The following is an 18,763-nucleotide window of genomic DNA, read 5'->3' as shown; positions in this document are numbered from 1 at the left end:
GAGATACACACCATTTCCCAACTTCTTATCCACCTCGAAAGGTCCAAGCCACTTTGGAGCTATCCCAGCGTGGAACTTCTGAAGCTTGTTGCTGAGGGAATGGTTTCGACGTAGAACTAGTGTTCCAGGCCTGAAGTCCCTTTCCTCCGGTGCATTGTTGTTCTCGGCTTCTCTCCTTGAACGCTCTTCGGCTTGGCGGTGCACCCAGTGGTTCCGCGCATGCCCAGAATCCTCCGTTTCCTCCCTTTGTCCATGGATAAAGTCCCAGTCACCAGTTCTCTTCATTGAACGTCCAAGGAAAAGTTCTGCAGATGAGAAACCTGTGATGCGGTTAACCCGCTGTCTGATGGCCAGCAGGGACTCAAGTAGGTGCTGGTCCCATTTGATATTTTCTTTGCCGACCAAGTGAATCCAAAGCATCTTCTTCACCTCCTGGTTTCTCCGTTCGGTGGGATTCGCCTGTGGATGGTAGATCAGATTAGTCCAGTGTTCAATTCCCCACTCCGACAGAACTTGCAACCACTGTCTCGAGGTGAACTGACTGCCACTGTCCGTGAGTAGACACCGAGGATACCCATACTGACTGAAGACTTCCGTCCTTAAGAGTTGTACGATACATCCTGATGTAGCTTCAGGGATGGCGAATGCTTCCATCTATCTGATGAATAGATCAGTCACCACGAGGATCCCTGTCTTTTCCCGAGATATCCTTGGGTAAGGTCTCATAAGGTCAAGGGCGAGAACATCCCAAGGTTGATGTGGTCAGCGTCCTTTCATGCTGGTTCTCGCCTTCTGGTTGTTCGCCTTAGTGCGAGCACAGATTGGACAGGCTTGGACATAGTTCTTGATATCCTGACGCATGTGTACCCAGAAGAAACGTCACTGAATCGAAGAATAGGTTTCCTCTTGACCAGGATGACTGGCTTCTGGATTATCGTGGTATTTTCCCAAAATCCTCGCAATTTGCGACCTTGGAATGACGATGACCGGAGAAGATCCATGCAGGTGGGAAGTAAACTTCAGTATACTGGAACAGTACAGCCTCAAGACCAATGTCACTCGCATCCGTCTGCAAGCAGACCTCCCGGCTTGTATCCAGATAAGCTAGATTTGGAGAGTCACAAATAGATCTTTTTATTTCCTGGAAGGCTGTTTCTTCCCTTAGGGTCCATTTAAATGGTATGTTTTTATTGAGGAGGTCGGTTAGCGTAGCAACTTTCGTTTCAAAGTGTGGTACAAAGCTACTATACCACCCACAGAGGGCTAAAAATTGAAGTACCTGCTGTTTGGTACGAGGCCTTTCCTGTTCCTCAATGGCCCTATTCTTCTCAGTTTGTCTCTCCAAGCCCTTGTACCTCAGTACTCAACTGAGTTTGATGCGAACTGACACTTCCTGACTTGGCAGGTGAGTCCATGAATCCTCAACCTCTCTAAGACTCCAGCTAAGTGTTCCAAATGGCCCGAAAACGTCTTGCTGTACACGAGGATGTCATCCAGATAGACCTGGCAAAATTTGCCTGTGTATCCGGACAAGATTTCGTCCATCAGACGCATAAAGGTGGCTGGAGCAAACTTAAGACCAAAGGGCACGACTCTGAATTGATAACAGTCCTCTTGGGGTGGAAAAAGTAGAAATCAGTCGAGACTCTTCTTCGACTTCCACTTGCAAGAAGCCAGAGTTCAAATCGAGGGTACTGATGACTTTTGCCCCACTCACTTGCTTTATCAGATGTCAGAGATCCGGCATGGGGTAGGCATCTGATAGTCTTGTTATTTACCTGATGTAGGTCCACACAAAGTCGGTAATCACCATTTTTCTTCTTAGGTAGTACTACTGGAGAAGCCAATCCTGATACTGAAGGTTCAATCAATCCTTGGTTCTTCATTTCTTTGACTTTTTCTATTAAAAATTTTCGTTTATCTGAGTTAAGTGGGTAAGGCCTTTGTTTAACTGGGGCATTATCCTTACACATTATTTTATGTTTTGCCATTATGGTAAACCTGATTCTATCAGTAATGACCTCAGAGAACTTATTCAGCAACTTCCAGGTCTTCCTTCTCCTCCACCCTCAACAGCCCTTTTCTCAGTTTGGCCAATACATTGGTTTCTTAAGTTTCCGACTCAAAGGCTTTATTTTCTATCCATGCCAACCTAATTCTGTTTATTCATCATCATCATCATCATCATCATCATCATCATCATCATCATCATCATGTCCCACTCCAGTCACCCGGGTGTGGTTAATTCTGTTTATTACCAAAGAATATTTCATTGGCTGTATAATCTATCACTACCCCATATTTAGTTAAGAAGTCGGGTCCTAATATTATGTCAGGTATCAAATCCTATATATATAGGTATATCTATGACTTCAGTAGAGCACTTGGCTTGAAGAAAGGTACAACCCGCAATTTTGTAATATATGTCATGGGTTGTCCCCTTGACTGTTGCCACCTTAGCAGGACGAACAGGTTTTAATAATTTTGCCACATTCATATTCACAAATGAGTGTGAAGCTTGAGTGTCAAGGATAGTGATGGAAGGCTTGCCATTAATTGTGAAGTTAACAGCCGGGTGGGGTGGATTAGGTTCATCACCACTATAGATATGACCAATATGTTTACCTTCTAGCCAAGTGTAATGTATCTGGGGCTTCTTCCTTCTTCTGGAACCAACCTTGCCCCGACTCAAAAGGTCCCAAGCTAATTTACTAGGCAGCGGTCTTTTAAATGCCTGGTCCGCCCACATCGGTAGCATTTCCGGGGTTCCTCCGCTGTTAAAGTTTTCATTTTTGAGGCATGGTAACTTGTTTCTTCGTCTAATTTTGCTACGATGTGATGGAGCTCTTCAAAGGTTTTTGGTTGTGCCACCTTAACAAGAGATCGAACCTTATCATGAAGCAGTTCAATTATATAAGCGACGCTCGAGTCAATATTTTCCCCCTCGCGGACTCTCTTAAAGAGCTGGCGTTTTTTAATTATGAAAGCTCCTGCTCTCATTCCACTGGGTTGTGCTTCAGTTAGGAACTTTTTTTGTACCGAAGTTTGGACAGCCCCCAAGTCAAATCTCTGGACGAATTCTTTCTTGAATTCCTCCCAGTTGAGGCCAAGCCCTTTAATGTTCTGCCACCAAGCCCCTGCTGACGCTTTTAGTTGTTAGCTGACAATTTACAAGTATATTTCTGTAGGTATATTTGCCCTACACAGTGAAGACTCCGATGTCTTTAGGAATGTTTTAGGACACTCCTCGAGCCTCCCATGAAATTCTGGTAGGTTGTCTTTGATTACTCTGGGATCAACTGGTATCCCAAAAGGGAGGTCCATACCTCTACCTTCGATAAAAGCAGATAGCATTACTCAAGTGCCAAAAAGAGGGACATCTGAACTATGCACTGAATCTGTTATTATTCAGTACACTAACATTACGTGTTCGGGTGCTAACATGCTCCTGAAAAGGTGCCACCACTGGTGAAGTACCTGTGATGGATTTCAATCTTGCAATAATACAGAACTATATGCCAAAGTTATAAAAATGGCTCTCAAATCTTTCTAAGGAACCTACATAATCATTCTCTAAAAATCTTAGCAAAACAAAATACAATAAGTTCTGTATATATATATATAATACCTGGAACACCATTAGCTCTCAACATGTTTCCATTTACAGGAAACTTTGGTACAGTCCACTGATTAAACTCATCAAGTAACTGCTTATCTCCTCTGTATCGGAGGGTCTGTCTCACATATTCCTGAGCATCAGCAAGCTTGAGCTTGGTATTTACTACCAATGCTTGATACGCCCTGTAAACAAACACAATCAGGCATTAGATCAAGTCCAGCACACCTAATAAGTAAATCATATTAGTATAGGAACAGAACAAACAAGTCTCACTCCCTCTCTCCAACACTCAACTAAATAACTTAGTATTTGATCCTACCTGAGTGGCTTCACTGCAAGTTTGTCCTCTCTATGAGCTAGAACAAACAACCCAAGATCCCTATCAAAGGCCGAAAGCTTGACACGATTGTGGAAAGATATCACCTAACAGAGAGAGAGAGAAAAAAAAAAGAATGCATGAGAGAATACAACTTGAATTGCTAAATGATGAACATAGAATCAAAGACAAACAGGCCAGCAAATAACAGTGCCTTCTTCTACATTAGACTGATATACTTTTCTGAATTCTGTCTACAGGTCTCAACAGATGGATCTTAACATTACCATTCATCACAGCTAGCAATGTTTCCTCATTTCCCTTCAAACCTGGCAACGTGATCTAAATGTTATATGCCCACATAATTAAGAATCTATGAAACTGGAGTGATGACATATAAATCCATCCTCGATCACCAAGTTTTAATGTTTGTTTCATGTCACCTAAGCCACTGTTTCAATTTAAAAATAAGAAAATGAAGTTACATTAACATTCTTTAATGCAACTGTTTGTTAGAGAATTAATTAGAATTTTCATTTTGTTATATTTGAAATGTGTAAAAAGCCTAGTCTCAATATATTCACTCTACTGATCATGAAGCAGTGCTTCCAAAACACCGATTATGTACTAGATATGGTAACTTTATATTCTTTCAGCAACAATTTTTACAACTTAGAGATACTTTACAACCTGTGATAGCAGAAAGCCAGCTCTGCAGTCTAGGGGTAGCGAGCCTGCCTCTTACTTGGGTTAGATTCCTGGCCAGGTCAAGGAATTTTACCAGGATCTGAGGGCTGGTTCGAGTTCCACCTAGCCTACAGAAGAACCATTGAGGAGCTATCTGATGGTGAGAGTGTGGCCCCGGTTTTGAAAGCCAAGAATAATGGCTGAGAGGATTCATTGCTTTGATCACCATCACCTTGTGTACTGCAGAACGTCAAGATGAGCAGGGGTTGCTTTGTAGGCCAAAGTCCATCAAAGCCGTAGAAGGCATGAAGTTAGTTCGTTGTTTGTTTATGATAGCAAGGAGAAAAATCTCCTGGGTAATTGGCCCTTGTAACAGTGCCATTTAGAGTTACCTAAGCCACTTTTTCAATTTTGAAATACTGTATTGTGAAATACATTTTTAAAAAAAATGAAATTCTTGAATGCATTTTTCGTTAGACTCTGTATTGACCTGTTTCATCATTTACGAGGTTCGGCTCCGTGGCTAAAGGGTTAGTGTGCTGGCCTTTGGTCACCGGGGTCCGGGGTTCAATTTCCAGCAGGGTTGGAGAATTTTAACCATCAATGGTTAATTTTGCTGGCATGGGGGCTAGGTGTATGTGTCATCACGATGCGCAGGTCACCTACTGGCTTCAAATCAAAAGACCCGCACCTGGCGAGCCGAATTTGTCCTCAGACGCTCCCGGCACTAAGAGCCATACGTCATTTCATTTCCATTTCATCATTTATGAGTAGAGCAGGGCCTCTCAAACGCCCAAAATCTCACGCGTGCAGAGCGAGGCGCAAGAGCTCCGTGCACTGTGCATCGGTGCCGCTCGGTATGGCTCGGATCAACGCTTCGTCTCTGGGCTACTCGGCTATGCTCGGCTCTACTCAGCCCGGATTTGGAGCGCTACGGCGCAAGTGGGGGAGAGGGAGACAGGCGGAGCGAGCGAGAGAGGCGTGAGGAAAGAGAGAGAGTTAGCGCTATTGCTCTAAATCGAGGAGTGGGGGTCTGCACTTTGGTCAATCAAGCCAAGTCGTCTTTTGCACCGTGCACAGTGCATGCACCACGCGCATGCACCCTGAGAGGCCCTGGAGTAGAGGGTGGATTTTGGCATATTTGCATGTTTTATGATATAATATGCCCATAAGAAATAAGGGTGATAAATACCATTTGAAATCAAATGGATAAGTTTTATAGGGCATATAAATGCATAATTGCAGTTTTTATTATTATTTGTATAAAACAACTTAAATATTGATATTAAAATTGATACAACAATACAAAGAAATGATATGTTAAAATTCCATTCGCCGCTGGAAGCATTGTTGTCGACAGTCAACAACATTAACAACATTAACAAGAGCCTGACAATAAGTTTTCCGGTGGCATTTTGGTATGCGGTTCGGATGTTGGAATCGGAGAAAAATAACGTTTTACTATATCTGAAGTAGCAGAGAGGAGAGATCCTTCCTCGATGTTTGGCAGTGACCAACCTGCCTTACCCAAAAAAAGTATTTTTACTTATTTAGAAGAATTAAAACAGAGACAGCCTGAAACTAGATAATACTACCATTTTCTTTGTTCCTATGGTCTTGTCACTATTAGGACCTAACGAATCCAGACCAATAGTTTGTAGCTCTAACCTACAATTTTTTTTACAAGTTGCTTTACGTCGCACCGACGCAGATAGGCCTTATGGTGATGACGGGACAGGAAAGGGCTAGGAGTGGGAAGGAAGTGGCCGTGGCCTTAATTGGGAACATGCATCATTTTCAAAAATATTTTTTTTGAAAAGTACACCAATGAAATAGTACGTAAACGTATTACATTGTGGTATGTTGCCTTGTTTTCTACCATTAAAAAAATATTTAATAGTGCCTCTCCGCAAGGCGAGTGAAACGGCCTCTGACGTAAGCGGCGCGCTGTGACGTCACGATCCAGTACCGCATGGAGCTCTACCAGCCGTTGTGCATCAGCCGTTGCTAAAAGCCGATTGTTTATTATTGATGATCGCGAATAACTTAGAAATGACGGAAGAAAGGTTCAAACCAGCACAGTCAGACAATCTATCATGTGTAAATGTCATCATTCTTGAAAAATAGTGACTTTTGTGGCCGCAGAAATTCGCGGATAACAAGCAAGTTTGTAAGTGGTGTCTTTTATATACGTGCAATGTACTGTAACCCATAGTATTAGGATAACAACGAACCTGGATAGATATCACATCACTTTCAACATTTCCTTCTAGACTGACTCCCCTATTAAAGAATAACATTACATTTTCGGGCTTTCAGCATTAGTAAAGTAAGAAATCGGATTTCAGCACTAACATAAACATATAGGTAGCATTATAGTACTAGTCCGCTTCTGTGGTGTAGTGGTTAATGTATGTCACTCCCGGAGGCCCGGTTTCGATTCCCGGTTCTGCCATGAAAGTTGAGAACAAATAATACGAGGGCTGGAACGGGGTCTACTCAGCCTCGGGAGGTCAACTGAGTAGAAGGGTTTCGAATCCCACCTCAGCCATCCTCGAAGTGGTTTTTCGTATTTTCCTACTTCTCCTCCAGGCACCTAAGGCCATGGCCGTTTCCTTCCCTCTTCCTTGTCTATCCCTTCCGATCCTCCCATCCTCCAACAAGGCCCCTGTTGAGCATAACAGGTGAGGCCGCCTGGGTGAGGTAATGGCCCTCCTCACCAGTTTCATCACCATACTCAAAGTCTCACGTTCCAGGACACTGCCCTTGAAGTGGTAGAGGTGAAATCCCTCGCTGAGTCCGAGAGAAAACCAACCCTGAAGGATAAACTGATTAAGAAAGAAAGAAAGAAGGAAAGAAAGAAAGATCATCTATCATTCCCAAAAAAATATATATTTACGGTTGGGACAACTGGCCTACCCACTTCCGGGGCCCATGAAAGAGAATTAAATATCTTTGTGGAGGGAAAAAGTTAAACATGATAAAGATAAATATGACTTAATCTAGTTTTCACAAGTCGGGCTGAGTGGTTCAGACTGTTGAGGTGCTGGCCTTCTGACCCCAACTTGGCAGGTTCGATCCTGGTTCAGTCCGGTGGTAGTTGAAGGTGCTCAAATACGTCAGCCTCGTGTCGGTAGATTTACTGGCACGTAAAATAACTCCAGCAGGACTAAATTACTGCACATCGGCGTCTCCGAAAATCGTAGAAGTAGTTAGCGGGGCGTGAAGCCAATAACATTAATTACATTTGGCTTTTAACAAGCTGAGCATATCAGGAAAGAAAAGTGTCCTGGTGACATTTTAGTCGCTCAATACAGGAATGTCTTTGGGCGCTGTGACTTTTATTCTTTTGCTTTACGTCACACCGTCACATATAGGTCTTATGGCGACGATGGGACAGGAAAGGCCTAGGAATGGGAACAAAGCGGCCGTGGCCTTAGGTACAGCCTCAGCATCGAGCTCACAGCTGCGCGCTCCTAACCGCACGGGCAACTCGCGCGGTATTTTTACCCTTCGGTTTATTGACTTGGCTTGTATAACCTAAAACTTAGGCTAAGTTGGATAATATTTTAAACACCTACATCACTATTTTCACCTGTGTGCAATTATGTTATTTATTTCATTAATATTATGATAATTATTATAATTGAGCATTATTAACTTATAAGACCCCAACAGACAAGCATTGGTTTTGTGTAGAGTTATACATTTGTTAAATTCACGTTGTTTCCTTTCATGATGTACACGCTATTCTTTGTTACATTATAGAGTATTTAGATATAGCCTAAATTTCTTTACCAATTAAGCTCTTCAATAAAGACATACATAACTGTTCCATATGCCTTTGCTGGCGGGACCTAGTGTTTACAGTGCACTATGTCTTCTGGTATGGGCTAGAGCAATCTTGTTACTTTCATTGATCTGTCTCAGCTTTATCCTTGGCTTTGACAAAATGAAAGTGACTGAGGTATGAGTGATGCTAGTAATGCCATTCCTTCTGCAGCCAGTCCCTGCTATGAATGGTGTGAAAATATTGCTCATAGGGTCGGTTGGTGCATGCATTTCAGTGGGCTTGGCAGACTGATATGTAATAGCAACTTCTGGCCCGGTGAGGAAAGCAACGGGAAACTACCTCACTCCTCATTTCCCTAGTATGCCTCTTCAGTGATGCCTAGGCCATCTATGACAGCTGATGGCAGAGCTGTTGAGGATCCAACCAGCCTGCGGGCTGAGGACTAAACATACATACAACTGTTCCATGCCAAGATATATTGGTAGAATTAGAGCTGTCAAAATGGTTCATAACCCCTTTGATTTATTATCTTGACATGGATCACCCAAAACATAGGTTAGGTTTGGAGAATACTTTAATAATCAGCATTATTTAATGCACTGTTTATTACTTTCATATTCCAAGATGTAATTGAAGCATTTAAATAAAGCATCATACATTAAAATTTAAAGTATTACCACTAGAACAGCTGACATGGAAAAGTGATTTGAAAATTCAAACAAATTCATCTTACGTTAAAATCTTCAAAAAAATAAACTGTAGACTTTTCCGATATATCACCAGCATTTCTCCAGCTCGCCAAAATCCATTTCTCCCTAGTTTTAGCGTCTTTGGAACGTTTATAAACAATTTGTTTGGTATGCTATTGCACATCGGAACTCTACACCATTTTTAAGTTTTCTGCCTCACTGTCTGCGCAGGATTCATTTTACGTCTAAAATAAACCACTCAGATTATTATCCAATGTATAGACCTCGAATTTAACCATACTAGACACTAACGTAAAGTAGAAATACGCGAAGTGTATCCTGCTTCTCACAGCACACTGTGTGTTATTTCGTCTGCTAATTCAGTCAACCTGTACGATGACGTCAGGCCAATGAGATCGCGTACTTGCGTGACGTGACATTTTCGTAGATTTTTATCATGTTTGGAGTTATTATTTGTACATTCTGATCACATTTTTGAATTCTGCATGCAATTTTGAATCAGATTAGCATATTTTTAATTAAAACCCCGGATCATGCATGTTCCCTATTAAGGTACAGCCCCAGCATTTGCCTAGTGTGAAAATGGGAAACCACGGAAGACCATCTTCAGGGTTGTCGATAGTGGAGTTCGAACCCACTATCTCCTGAATACTGGATACTGGCCGCAATTAAGTGACTGCAGCTATTGAGCTCAGTCATTTCATCTTAGCTGTTCATCTTTCGTGTTAGCATCTGTGGATAATGCGCCGATGTTGGCAAGCCTATTCAGTGCATTGCGAGCTCGTCGGAGCCACCACTATGTTGGATTTATAACCTATACTTTCATTTCTTTGTTGTATGAAGACCAGTAACCATTAAAAATCATGCCAAAAGAAAAAGTAGATACAAGTATTCAACTTCAGCAGTGGATATCTGGAGAACCAACTTTATACATACAGGAAAACAAGTATTTTGCAGAGTATGCAACTATGCATATATCCTGTTTTTTAGTGCAAAGACACATGAATATTCTGTAATTTTAGTGCAAAAGAATCCGTCCTCTATTTATGAGGAAGGCTGACCACATACACTTAGTATGCCACATCATGCAGAGAGTCCAATTACTTTCCTGGTACTGTCCGTAGCTGATACATTTGCCAGGCTAAGGAATGTGCCCACCAGGCATGTGGCGATTACCTGTCTGGCAACAACCCAGCGATATCTCTCTTCCTGAAAACATAGTCTCAAAACATCCGAAGCACATGACAGCTAACGCTAGCACTGAAGTTAAGTAAATTGAAATGATCAATGACATAAAATATCTTACTATGTTAGCTAACAACAGTGTTTCTGTTGAGAAATTTAACTGAACACAAACTTTATTTATTTTCACTAATAAAGAACTCAAATTTACAGCAGTGTCGCATATTTTGTGATGTGAACAGGCTTTATTAGGGAACTAACCTGCGCATCTATTTCTGCAATGCAATAAATGTGTTAAAGTATAATTGCCGTGGGGTTAGAGGCGCGCAGCTGTGAACTTGCATTCAGGAGATAGTGGGTTCGAACCCCACTGTCGGCAGCCCAGAAGATGATTTTCCGTTGTTTCCCATTTCATACCAGGTACATGCTGGGGCTGTACCTTAATTAAGGCCACAGCCACTTTCTTCCCACTCCTAGTCCTTTCCTATCCCATCGTCGCCATAAGACGGTGTCGGTGCGACGTAAAGCAAAAAAAGTATAATTACGATCATGCAACATGATTTATAAGGACAAAAATACAAACAAAGAAAGGAAAAAAGTACCTTCAAGACCTGGCTAAATATATATTTCATGAAATTATGAACACTCCCTAAAATAAAAACTTTCACTCAAGTCATGTATAAATTGAAGTAACATATACAAGTAACACATACAGGTTAACATCTTTTATTAACTACAAAATCTCGTCAAAGGTTGCCGGTAGAAAGGGTATCCGGGTATAAAAATCAGCTCGTATAAATCTCATCTCATTCAATGGGAGTAAGAGGGTAAGCAAGAACGATATACATAAATCTCATCCAAAAAAAAAACAGAACTATTTTCAAGAATGTCGTCCATTATGTCTTCTAACAGATCATCCTTCTCCCAGAACTAGTTTTCTAATTTGATGACATGCCTTTCGAATCTTTCCCAATCAGTTGGAGTAACAGACGCAATAGCTTCCAAGATCACTTCCTTCGGTTTTGTCAGTGTGAAGTCTCCCGTCATTGTGCTCCTGGACAAATCGCGCGATTCAATCCCAAGCCAGCTCGATGGCATTAAATTCACACATGTACAGAGGCAGCCATACAACAGTGTGCCTGTGAAGCTTTAACCTTTTGCACTCCTATGTCGAGTGGGGCTCAACATTAAGCTCCGATGTAAGGTCCTACTCGACATGACGACTGTGCTGTGTTGGAGAGCTATCTAACGGTCTCCAAGAGAACACCTTTTCCTATTTACTTTAGTCTGCTGGAATTGTAATTACTTTGTAACCTCTGTTATTCTCAAAAGTTTATGAAAGTTTACTGATGATATAAACTGAGTGGCCAAACATCATGGGAAGACACTGAATGTGATGTTTGTAACGAGTTGCTCCTCCGTGAGCCCTAAAAAAAGCAACAATACGGCGAGGCATCGATCTATACAAGGTGTTGGAATTGTTCTGGAGGGATCTGGACCCACACATCTTGCACTGCTACCCACAATTGGTCTTGTGTTGTTGGTGCGGGGTTCATGGAGCGTACACCAGCATCAGCAGCATCCCATAAATGCTCGAATGGATTAAAATTGGGGGATCTGGAGGGACAATCCATGGTCGTAACTTCACTGGAGTGCTCCTCGAACCACCTGCGTGCCACCACAGAGTGGTGACATGGCGCATTGTCCCGTTGAAACATGGCAGATGATCTGAAAGAATGTCCACATAACGTGCACCTGTTAGCACTCTCTGCAGCTGGACAATGGGGCCTAATTGTGATCATGAGAATGCCGTCCACATCAGAACTGATCCACCTCCCACCTAGACACAACCTTGTTGACACATAGAAACCATAGCTTCATGGGGAATACGTCACACTCACACACCCATCAGCTCGATACAACTGGAACTGGGATTCATCAGAACATACCACATGCCGCCACTGATCCAGGGTCCGTTGGCAATGTTCACGGGCCCATGCATATTGTTGACCTCTGTGTCGAGGTGTCAGCAAAGGGACACGAGTTGGTCGTCGGCTGGTGAAGCCTATGCGGTGCAGCTGCCTCCTTACAGTCCTGGTAGAAATGGGTTTCTGACTCCCAACATTCAACTGGGCAATGATCTGACTCACAGTAGCCCGTCGAGCGCCCAGTATGGTTCTGTGGAGGCAATGTGATGTCCGTTCATTAAACACCTGCGGTCTTCCCGAGCGGCGGTTTACACGGGTGGTAACAATCTATCTGCGATATTGAAGATCAACCCTCGACACCGTTGACCTCGGGAACCCGAATTCACGTGTAATTTCCGTAATGCAATGACCCATACGCCGATGATCATACCACGTTCAAAGTCGGTTAACTCGTGACGTGTTGCCATCTTCATGACACTGGAGCCTGTGACAGACTGCTCATCTACGTCACAGCTACCCGCAATGCTCAGGGGTCATACATGGCACATTTTCTAATGGGACACCCCTTCCTGTGACTTTTTGCCACTCGGTGTAGATTGAATGTTAACAAGGCTTTTGCTTCATCTTTGCTCACAAAAGTGGATATTTTAGAACAGTTAATGGACAGTGATAGTGACACTGAAACTATAGGTGGTAATGCTCTTCCAAATTCATGACACGAGTGGAGAGATGGTGATCCTGATTAACCTGTGTTTTTATTCAACAAGACAATCTGTAACTGTAAATATATTTCATGTAACATAATTATATTTGTGTTAGATTGTTTTGCAGTGTTCACTTCCTACAGCTTTTTTTTTTTTTTTTTTTGCTAGTTGTTTTACGTCGCACAGACACAGATAGGTCTTACGGCGACGATGGGACAGGAAAGGGCTAGGAGTGGGAAGGAAGCGGCCGTGGCCTTAATTAAGGTACAGCCCCAGCATTTGCCTGGTGTGAAAATGGGAAACCACGGAAAACCATTTTCAGGGCTGCCGACAGTGGGGTTCGAACCTACTATCTCCCGAATACTGGATACTGGCCGCACTTAAGCGACTGCAGCTATCGAGCTCGGTCTACAGCTGTTTATAGTGCAGAAATGAATTAGTAGTGGAGCAGGCAGCATACGCTAAGGGTTACCAAGTTCAAAAGGTAAACATTTCATCTAAACGAAATACTTTCTGTAGCTTTTTTAACTTCTGTGTAAGTTCAAAGAGCTCAAACTTCTTCATGCTTTCCCAGAAAAGAGGAAACCTTTCTCTTTTAAGCCATTCCATCATTGCTTGATTTACATCATATTTAGTTGGTGGTTTATTTTCATGAACACTGAGATAAGGGGCATTTTCAATTACCAGCGTGCTTTCTTTAGGCAGGTCAGGAAGCAGTTAGATAGTCAACCATTTCTCAACATTAATAATAATAATAATAATAATAATAATAATAATAATAATAATAATAATAATAATAATAATAATAATAATAATAATAATAATATTTGCTTTACGTCCCACTAACTACTCTTTTATGGTTTACGGAGGCGCCAAGGTGCCAGAATTTATTCCCGAAAGAGTTCTTTTACGTGCCAGTACATCTACCGACACGAGGCCAACGTATTTGAGCACCTTCAAATATCACTGGACTGAGCCAGGATTGAACCTGCCAAGTTGGGGTCAGAAGGCCAGCACCTCAACCGTCTCAGCTATGTCACAGCTAGTGTCTGACACACAAAATCTGGGATGAACTGTGTGTAAAATTTGCAAAATAAATTAGGCTCTAAATTCTTAGTATCTGGAGTATGCTCATCATCCAGACTCTTTCTTGCATTTTATACTTCAATTCACAGACACTCCACAACTAAGACACAGATTTTTTTCTTGTTACAGACTCTCAATCAACTAATATCAACCATTAAATTGAAGCAACAGGACTACAACATTTTGTCATAATGACATTGAGAAGTCCCCGCTTCAAAACTCGATAATGACAGGCATGAGTAACATTCCAATGGATCATATAATATCCTACAAATACGCCAACAAAAGTTAAGTCCCAAGGTGACACTCAAGCTCGAGAACATTCCAATGAGAGCATGCAAATTGGATATTCAAGATCATACAACCCAATTAACCACGAGAACACGCTCATTGGATATTAAAGGCTGAACAATTCAAACTAATGTTACCCAAAAAGACATAAAGCATAACAATTTAGTTTTTATCTAATGTTCAACAAGTGTAGACTCGCTTTTTAAAACAGAATAATTGTATGTAATATTAATATTTTTAATATATAGCATATTTCACAAGTCAAAATAATTCAAAACAGCCGGATGTCTCCACAGATCATATATTTATACGAAAACATATTTTATCAAATATTATCCAAGTTAGCTTGACAATTTTAAGTATTTTATTCAGGAAACAAATACCCAGGATCCTGGCTATTTTGATCATTGAGGGCAGGAATAACAGCTGATGATGCCCAAAAATGTGGGCGAAACATGTCCCGTTACGACATAAAGCTTTTTGTGTAAATCAATAAAAATTATTTTGTATTGAAAAGTTAGACTCTCAAAAAAAAAAAAAAAAAAAAAAATAAATTTAGAAAGGTATATGTTGCTCATTACGGATCCAACGATGAGATGTACACTAGTAGCAGAAAGTTTAGACTCACCCATGAATTTTCACTTACCATGAAAGATAGGGGGCTATCTGTTGAAAATCAACATGGAAATATGTATGTTTTAGAACTAACTAGTTTTATTACACATTTCACTAGATTTTCCTCTACACTGATCATTCACAGGGAGCTACGAACACAATCACAACATCTTAAGCAATCACACTGCCTGTTCATCAATGTGTCCACCCTTTGCTTTGATTACTGCTTTACAGATGCGTGGCATTCTAGCTGTTAATTTTTCCAACGTCTCGGTATTTATACATCCGCAGGTTTCTAACAGACATTGCCACAACCCATCCACACTGTCTGGTGCCTTTTCTTTCACTTTCCTGTCAAGTTCTTCCCACAAAAGTTCAATAGGTGACAGATCGGGTGATTGAGGCGGCCAGACCATTAATTCCAATTTTCCTGCAGGGAGTTGGCTTTTAATCATCTCCAAGATGGCTATGTTTGCAGTGACACTCCGTCTAGCCATTATGGCTAGGGGAAATGATTATCGTCCACCCTAGTTATGGGACTGAAGTGGCTGTGGAGCCTCTTACTTACATTGTGCCTGCTGTATGATGGGTTCATTTGTTTGGTTCTATTTACTCTTCAAGTGGGTGATTGGTGCAATGTTATTTAATTTTGTTTAAATACTAACTGTGTGTCATATGCTACTATTTAATAATAGGGGATCTGTAAGGATTATTAATGGACCTCTTCATCGGTAAGTTTTGAAAACATATTTTGTGTGAAAGATAGCACGTCTACCATAACTGTGTTAATATCAGGAGTTACCAGAATGTCAACATGTCGGACTGAAATACATTGCTATGTAGCACAAGAGCGTTGCGTGGATATTTCCTGTGATATTGTGTGAAAATGCCTGAAATCTGCTCTTCATTGTCAGAAATAATATTTGAAGCTGTTTAAAAGTGTTTCCCTCTAAATTTCAAGGTGATATCCGGTATGTACTTCGACGGCCTTAAAAATAAAACAGCTGTGGTCCCCATAATTAAGTGTTCTTTCAGTGTTATATTTAAAGACTATTCTAGGCTCTGCCAAGGGCCTAGTAGCATAGTATTATCATTGTTAATATTTAAATTTGTCGATCTCAGATGTGTTCTACTTAATTTTCTCTGGTTATTATTATTATTATTATTATTATTATTATTATTATTATTATTATTATTATAAATTGGCTTTCTTGGAACTCATTTATTTTCTATACTATATTGAAGGTGCTATTATCCTTTTGAAGCTTAAACTGCTTTTACGTTACAGATTTAATACTTGCTATTGTTGTGTTGCTCCATCTTACAATGGTTATGTCATTGTTACGTCAAGATAGTGGGTATTGATTAGATATGACATAATTTGATAAGGAACATGACCGTTACGAGTAGCGTTGTGCAGCAGACGCTCGTGTGGGATAGTGGTCAAGCAAGACCTGATTGATGATGATTGGGGTTTATTGCACCTCATTGAATAACATTGGCAATGTGATTTAAGAAATGTGATCGCTACGATGTTTCTACCGTCTAATGTGTGATGGAATTTGGTGAAATTAACTATTTTTGTTGTGAATATGTCGTGGTTTGACTGGTCCGACTTGTGAATATTTTCTAGTTCTTAGTTTGCCTATTACACTTGTGGTATTTTGGAAATGTTGATTGGGAGGTGTTTCTTCCCTTCTGGTTTAAATTCTTAATTTTATTTCTTGTGTGAATTTTAAATGGTGCTGATATTTTCAAGCTTTTCAACATTGTTGTAGAAACAATCTACTAAAAGGGGTACCCTGTTCTTTTAAAAGGTTCATTGAGAGCTCTCAACCAAATGATCATATGACCATTAATTTAAAGGTTTCCTTTAAAGAAAAATGAACTGCAGTTCATCTGTAAGATATTTTTTTTTTTTTTCTAAAGGTATTACACCTTGTGATTTAATATGGTTCCAAGTGAATGAAATAATTTTTCCCTATTCTTACTTAATTTATTTAGTCAAATGTTGTTGTTTCTTTTAAAGTTATATGGATTATTTATTGGTGCTACTCTCCTTTTAAACAAAAATTCTTATTTATTAAATGTTCATGTGGTTTAAATGATTTAGTGTTTTAGGTATTTCACATGAATTGCTCTATCCTATTCCCTTGGATCCACCCTCTATTGAAGTTCCTTTCGACCTGTGGTTCTGCCCAGATTCCATTGCTTCCCAATCCTGTGTCTGTGTTTTTATCGAGGCCTACCGTAAGTAGTTGGCGTGATTTTGCAATGGGATGGCCTCTTGTCTCTTTGGTAGTTGGGCTAGCAATCAAAGACTTGGGCTGCGGTATTGTGGCTTCAGTTGTTTGATTGTCATTTTCTTCGGTTGTTGGTACACCACAGTAATAATGTGCAAAGAAAACAACACATCTGCTTGAGATTTGGTTTGAAGAGTCAAGATGATTGGGCATTCTTGGTTGTATTCTTGGTGATGATGATGATAATGATGTTTGTTGTTTAAAGGGGCCTAAGAGCTAGGACATCGGCCCTTAATGGTACGAGGTGAATGAAATGAAAATTAAAACTTCGAAGTGTATACGCTGATTAGAGTCTAAAATGAATGACAATGAAAAAATGATCGTGAGAAAAACAATCAGCAGATCCTATTCACAATGCCATAAGTACTACAATGATACTTATGTAAAGGGGTCCAAAATCCAGGTCACCGGTCCCTCATAATGGTACTAATCACTGATAAAGCAGAACAATGGTGTTCCTCCTATAGTGGTACTAATCACAGGTGACAGATTCATGGTGTTTCTCGCAAGTGGTACTAATCACAGGTAATGTAGACTCATGGTATATCACACACAATGGCATCACTCACAGGTAACACAAAAATATGGTGGTTTGCACATAAAGGTACTACTTATAAATCTCATTTTTTGTCCAGTATTGGCATCAACTCAACTACGGTTAGGTTGAATGGAGAATCCCACCTTCCAATACTTATTTTTTTATTGCTAGGCTATGTATTTATTTAACATAATACAGCTTAAAATCTAATTATAATATTAAAAAGTACAAGTTTCATTCCTAATGTGGAACATCTTCAGCTAAAAAAGATTTTATCTCAAACTCGAACATTGACTTGTTGAGGGTTTAACCCAACATGAAGGAACATTTTATATCATCATCATCATCATCATCATCATCATCAGTGTTTTTCATTTTGTTCATGCCAATTTTTGTATCTTTTTTAGCTGAAGATGTTCCACATTAGAAATGAAACATGTACTTTTTAATATTGTAATTAGATATTAAGCTGGATTATGTTACACAAATAGACTAGCAATAAAAAATAAATAAGTATTGGAAGGTGGGATTCTCCATTCAACCTAACCGTAGTTACACAAGCAATACAGAACCATGGTGTTTCTCCCATAGTGGGACTAATCAAGGGCGCTGGTATTCCCATAGAGTTTCTCACTTAGTGGAACTAATCACAGGCCATGTATACTCATGGTGTTGCTTACATAATGCTTCTAATCATAGGCAATGTAAACCCAAAATGTATCACACATTATGGTAATGCCCACCAGCAATACAAACCCCTGGTGTTCTCACATAATGGTATTACTCTCAGGGAAGGCAGATCCATGGTTTTCATCACAGTGGTACTTATCACAGGCACCAGTCAAACCTGTGGTTTTTCTGACAAAGTGGTGCCAACCATAGGCAACGTAGACCCATGGTGTTCCTTATAGTGGTACTACTCATAGGTAATGCAGACCCATTCCGAAAACATTGTAACTGACCAGAAGAATGCACATGATGACACTTATCA

The 18,763-nt window shown here is 40.5% G+C and overlaps 1 protein-coding gene across 1 annotated transcript in view; it reads right to left on the bottom strand.

Moving 5' to 3' along the window:
• Window positions 1-18,763, bottom strand: part of LOC136868568 (CCA tRNA nucleotidyltransferase 1, mitochondrial) — a 131,826-nt gene that overhangs the window by 15,792 nt on the left and 97,271 nt on the right. The window contains exons 8-9 of the mRNA XM_067144783.2: window positions 3,939-4,042; window positions 3,629-3,801 (exon numbers count right to left, since the gene is read on the bottom strand). Of these exons, the coding sequence (XP_067000884.1) occupies window positions 3,629-3,801; window positions 3,939-4,042 (277 nt within the window). The remainder of the gene's footprint in view (window positions 1-3,628; window positions 3,802-3,938; window positions 4,043-18,763) is intronic.

The sequence above is a fragment of the Anabrus simplex genome, chromosome 1 (genome assembly GCF_040414725.1).
Source record: "Anabrus simplex isolate iqAnaSimp1 chromosome 1, ASM4041472v1, whole genome shotgun sequence".
Classification (NCBI taxonomy): Eukaryota; Metazoa; Arthropoda; class Insecta; order Orthoptera; family Tettigoniidae; genus Anabrus; species Anabrus simplex.
This window is presented reverse-complemented; position numbering and strand designations above follow the sequence as displayed.